The 6,000-nt window shown below is 37.6% G+C and overlaps 1 protein-coding gene across 1 annotated transcript in view; it reads left to right on the top strand.

The window, feature by feature from the left end:
* Positions 1-384: 384 nt before the first annotated feature.
* The window catches only part of STX11 (syntaxin 11), a 114,183-nt gene continuing 108,567 nt past the window's right edge, over positions 385-6,000 (top strand). The window contains exon 1 of the mRNA XM_059177343.1: positions 385-912. Coding sequence (XP_059033326.1) covers positions 846-912 — 67 coding nt within the window. The 5' untranslated portion in view covers positions 385-845. The remainder of the gene's footprint in view (positions 913-6,000) is intronic.

Genomic DNA, 6,000 nt, shown 5'->3' with positions numbered 1-6,000 from the left:
CTAATGAGGTTGTCCCCATAAGGAATTTATACCACGTTTATGTAAGTACCATTATGTTTACATTACATTATATTATACATTATACATTACATTATATTACATTACATTTGTCAGAACTAAGTGTCACTTATTTTTTTTCCTTGATGAGGGGTCTACTAACTACTTAAATTGGAGAGATGATGTCCTAGGACCCTGAAAAAAATAAGGCATGAATAGATTATAGGCAACACCCACATTTGCATTGTAATCAATCATGAATTCCAATTTGCCTGGGGGCATTTGTTTTGTAAATGTTTCTTTGTGACTAGGGATGTAGAATTGTGGCAAAAGTTCCTGTTTCATAATTGACTATGCCTATCACCAACTTGTAGAAAATAGGGTTTAAAGAAATCAGCTAGAGTGGCCTGCTTTCGACACTGAGACTTAGTGATGCAAGGCCCTGTCAGCTCCCACCAAAGATTCCTATTCACGCTCCTGGCATATAAGTAAGGTGAGGAGCTGCGGACTGAGGGGAACATCTGTCAGCTTCTCCAGGGTCTCCTCAACAAGATCATCATTCCAAGAGGAGGTATCCACAAGAAGACTGTTCCCTCAATCTGTGAGTTTACTGCTGAGACTTCAATCTGTTCTCACTGTGTCACGTTTAGTAAGCTCATCTTTAAAACATATTCACCATTTGAGATCTCTTTGTTTTTTGTGGTGTCAATATTGTACTTGTAAATTTTCCTTATGGTCATGGAAGGATGCTGGCCGTGGTCCATGCACTCAAAGAAATTATAAACCATTTTTGAGGAAGGACTCAGTCCTTTTGAAGATTGTGTTAAAGGGAAAAGTAAGACAAAGTCATGGAGCTGCAAGAAGAGGACGAAATGAATGAAGAAAAAGAGAAGAAAATCATGTCTCAGCCCCAAGGTAAGGCTTTTTGGTGTAGAAAAACACAGTTTCTAAATGAATGGCACAAATTCATCTAAATGAACAAAATATGGATTATAAAAATGTTTAGTCTGTGAAAATTATGCTAGTTGAGAACAAATTTAATTGTTGCAATTCAAAACCAATATTTAAAGGCTCATGATGAAACCATTACTTTATTATTAAAAGGCATGGCTTATTTATAACATTCTGTTTATGCTTTTCTGTTTCACTTTTATCAGTTCCGCAGGACAGGGCAGTGGTGCAAAAAGGGGTTTACCAGAAGTGAGTATTGAGTAAGTCTCATCTTAAAATAGTTTTGCAACATGTTATGCAAAATCACAGTTGCAGAAAAATCATTGAGAGCCATTAAGCAGATCAATTATACTATCTCTAGACCTGATATTTCTTTAGTCCATTCTCTCTCTGTCTCTCTCTCCCTCTCTCTCTCTCTCTCTCTTTTTTTTTTTTTTAAAAAAGATTGTTTATTTATTTGAGAGACAAAGAGATAGTGAGAGAGGGAACACAAGAAGGAGGCTTCCCACCTACCAGGGAGCCTGATGTGGGGCTTGGTCCCAGGTGCTTAAGGGCTGAGCTACCCAGACACCCCTAGCCCATTCTCTTTGACAGAGCATGTTCTATTTGTACACATAGAACATCTGTACATGCTCACCTTCAACCCTCTTGCAAGTATACCAGTATACAGAGGGAAGTTTTCACATAATTGCTATTTGGGTTAAAATAAAAATACAGCCATGTCATTTCAAGAATTGTAGGCAGGAAGATTTAACTAACACCCAAATAGTCCATTTTCACCGCTAATTTTCTACTTCTCCTTGTGTATTGTGCACAGAAAAATAAGCTTACTATACAATAAGAAATTTGCTTTTCTAGGAGTTATCTGTTGCATTCTTTTCTTTCTTTCTTTTTAGTAATTTTTCTAAGCTTATTTAGATTAAGACATCACTTTTTGAGTGTAGGTAACAGGTTAAGAGAAATTTGCTTCAGATAGTCCTTATTTTTTGGTTCTATGGTCTTTAATGCTGTTCTTGGATTCTTAATTGAATCCAATAATCTTGGATTCTTAATTCTTTTTTGAAAATTTATTTTATTTAATTTTTTAAGATTTTATTTATTTGTTTGACAGAGATCAAAAGTAGGCAGAGAAGCAGGCAGAGAGAGAGAGAGGGAGAAGCAGGCTCCCTGCTGAGCAGAGAGCCTGATGCCGGGCTGGATCCCAGGACCCTGGGATCATGACCTGAGCCAAAGGCAGAGGCTTAACCCCCTGAGCCACCCAGTCGCCCCTGGATTCTTAATTCTTAAGAATTAAGACTTTTGTTTTGGACACAAGGATTTGAATCTAGGATCCTTTGCCTCTTGGTGTTGGGGCAGTGGGCAGGAGATTTTAAGGCTCATTTCCTCCTCTATCAAATGAGGTTGAATTGTACACTCCTTATAAATTTGTAATGAGAAATAACATATGAAAGTGTTAGCATAGTAGTAGTTGGCACATTGTAACTAAGCAATATGTATCAGTTATCTTTATTTTATTTTTTTAAGATTTTACTTATTTGTGTCAGAGAGAGGGGGAGCAACAGGCAGACGGAGAAAGCAGGTTCCCTGCTGAGCAAGGACCCAATGCAGGACTTGATCCCAGGACCCTGGGATTATGACCTGAGCTGAAGGCAGATGCTTAGCTGACTGAAACACCCAGGCGTCCCCAGTTATCTTTAATATAAGTATTAGCATTATGGGGTTTATATATTTTTAAATGAGCTGATGTCTGCTAATAATTGTACCTTCAAATATTGAGCTTTCAAAGTGTGTCTTAGTCCACGTAGGCTATATGCTATAGCAAAAATACACGAGACTTCATGGCTTATAAATAGCAGAAGTTTACTTTGTCACAGTTCCAGAGACAAGGAAGTCCCAAGATCAAGGTGCCAACAGATTTGGTATCTAGTGAGAGCCTGCCTCCTGGTTCACTGATGGCTGTCTCCTTGCTGTGTTCTCACATGATGGAAGGGGCAAGAGAGCTCTCTGGGAACTCTTCTATAAGAACATGAATCCCGTTCTTGAAGGTTCCATCCCCATGACCTAATCACCTCCCAAGGCCCCACCTCCTAATATCATCACATTGGGGATTAGGTTATAACATTCGAATTTTTGGCAGACACAAACATTCAGTGTATAAGAAAAGGTTAGAAACTATATTCTCTGGTAAACTGTGTATTTTGAGAAATGATGGTTTGTTTGCAGTGCTGAGGTACAGATTTTCCCATATCCAGAAATCATCTAGATATCAAGATATTTAATATCTTAAACACTAACCTATTTATTTTATAATTTTCTTTATATATTTCCACAAACAATATTTTATGTAGAGAAAATATATGCAAGAATATGTGCCTATGAATCAGAATATTCTTCTAGTCCGAGTGTACTGGAGAAAAATTTATATTATATGACATACAACATGGTTTCTTCAAAAAGCTAACCGGTAGATTGAAATAAAGAGATGCTAATATTATCAGGGAATATTTTTGTACAGACTGTAGGTATAAAAGTTTCAAAGCAGGAATTTATACACTACAGTCTAGCTGATTAAGGATGGCTGTTCCCACCATGAAACAGAGACATGTTCAAATTAGAATAATTCGATGAAGGTTTATAAATAAAGGTAATATTATAATGGTATAGGCAGAGTGGAAATCTTCGGGACTCTCAGGCTGTCATACTCCAGGCCTGAGAATCATGAGTAGGGAGAGGTTTTGAGAACCAAGAAGAAGAGGGAATCATGTAAAACAGACCATCTTAGAGGAATAGTGACCTTCTGTTAGGAACACAGATAGTCCTTCTGCTTGGAATAAATTCCCCGACCTCATCCTCTGCTTCTGCTCTCCTGCTAGATCTCTCTCTTGGCTAAACCCAAGGCAAGCCAAAGAGAGGAGCCTGTTGCAATCATTCATTAAGATCAACCATCCAGGGTAGAGAGCAGAATGGAAGAAGGTAGCAAGTAAATCTGAAGGGCAAACAGAAGGTATGCTCACACATGCTGACATTATTAAAATCTTTAAAAAAGATTTAATAAAATTCTTAATTTTTTTCTTGTTATTATATTCATTGGTGGCTGGTGTTTATAAACAAGTTGAAGCTTTATAAACATGCACTAGACAAGATCCTTCCAGGAATTTTTGAGCTACTTTTTAAACAATAAGAGAAAAGGACACGGCTTAAAATCCCTGTATTGTTTAAAAAGAAAAAAGTGTTAGATCCATATTCTTCAATCTCTTTATACCAGGGTGTCACCCTCTAAAATGTTATCTTAGTGTCCTGAGCTCCCAAGTTCTGCTCAGTGCTTACTTTTGTCATTTATTCACCCATCATTCCACAAATATTTATTAAGAATCTCTAATGTCGTAGGTATTGTGTTAGGCTTTGGGTAAAAAGTAGTAAGCGGAAATATAACCTCCATTCTGAATCTAAAAATATTTTTTGAAACCAATGGTTTAGTAGATAACTATTTTGAGTGACATAAAGACTTACCTAAGTTAGCAAATCTGTGTTCATCAAGGTAATCATCTAGAACAACAGAAACACAAAATCACGGAAAAGTGCAAATCTAATATTTAAACACAAAAATTTGAGACCTTGCATAGCAGGCACTTATATATGAAGGGCCTTAGACTTTTTAGATAGCATATTTCTTCCCTCCTCAAAGAAAGACCTTTATCTTAAATTTTAAGCTGTGCAATTCTGGAAAAACTTATCCAAATATGATTTGTGGGACAAAGCACAGGGCACTAGCAGGATCTAGAAAGCACTGCCCAATATAGTAACCAAAGAACTGGTAATGTTCACCGTGATGTTCTACTCCCTGCAGTCCAATAAAGCGGGCACTAATAACCACTAGTTATGGTGACCGTTGGGCACTGAAATGTCACTGAGACAGAGAAACAATTTAAATTTTTGCTTAATCTTAATTAATTTAAATAGCTACCTGTGGCTACAATAGGGGACAGTGTGAATCTAAAACAAGATGTGCAAGATGGGGCTTGCCAAATCATTTAATCTCATTTCCCTTTTCAACAGGGTTAATGACAGCTGTTCATTTACTCATATAGCATCATGTGTCCAGCAGCGTGTTATGAAGAGAAGAAATCAGAGATAGGTTCTAAGAAGTAACAAGTGAGGCAAGGAGGTAGAGATATCAGAATGCTTGTGCTTTGCTAGTGTAAGTGTAAAACAGTGCAGCTTCTGTGAAAAATGGTGTGATGATACAACAAAAAAAAATTATAGAGACAATTACCACAGGATCCAGCAATTCCACATCTGGGTATACATACCAGAAAAATGAAAGCAATGACCGAAAAAGAAATATTATTCAGCCTTTAAAAGGAAAAAAGATTCGGACACACATGCTGTAACATAGATAAACCTTGAAGCCATAATGCCGAGTGAAACAAGCCAGTTTTGAAAGTACAAAGATTGTGCCATTCCACTTACGGGAATGTCTAGAGTAGTCAAATTCATAGAGACAGAAAGTAGAGTGGTGGACGCTAGGGGTGGGGATGTGGGGGATTGGAGAATTAAGTGTTTAATGGGTACAGAGTTGTCAGTTGGGGGGGTAGATAAAAAATTCTGGAAATGGATGGTGATGGTTATGTGACAATGCTAATGTACTTTTGGAGCTGAACTTTACACTTTAAAATGATGACAAAGGTATATTTTATGTCACATATATTGTATCACACACAAAAAAGACAGGTGAAACATACGTCCTCAAGGAGTTTGCAAATTAGTATGGCGAAGAGAAATGGTGGTTGGGGATTGCTGCATGGTGTGGGGATAAAAAATGACTATTTACTGAGGGTGGTGGAGGAGTTGTACTTGAGAGGCGTGGCTGGGCTAGATGACCTGCCAGTCCTGAGGTTCAGTGGGTTTATGAGCGCTTCAAATTTGGGATGGCAGGAGGATACAAAATGGTGTATACAGAGGACAGGACTTCATTTCATGTAGCTACTATGGCCCTCTCCAAGAGCTTGTCCTGCTTTATTTGGGTTTATCCTAAACTCCTCATCCATACTC

The sequence above is a fragment of the Mustela lutreola genome, chromosome 6 (assembly GCF_030435805.1).
Source record: "Mustela lutreola isolate mMusLut2 chromosome 6, mMusLut2.pri, whole genome shotgun sequence".
In the NCBI taxonomy this organism is placed as follows: domain Eukaryota; kingdom Metazoa; phylum Chordata; class Mammalia; order Carnivora; family Mustelidae; genus Mustela; species Mustela lutreola.
This window is presented reverse-complemented; position numbering and strand designations above follow the sequence as displayed.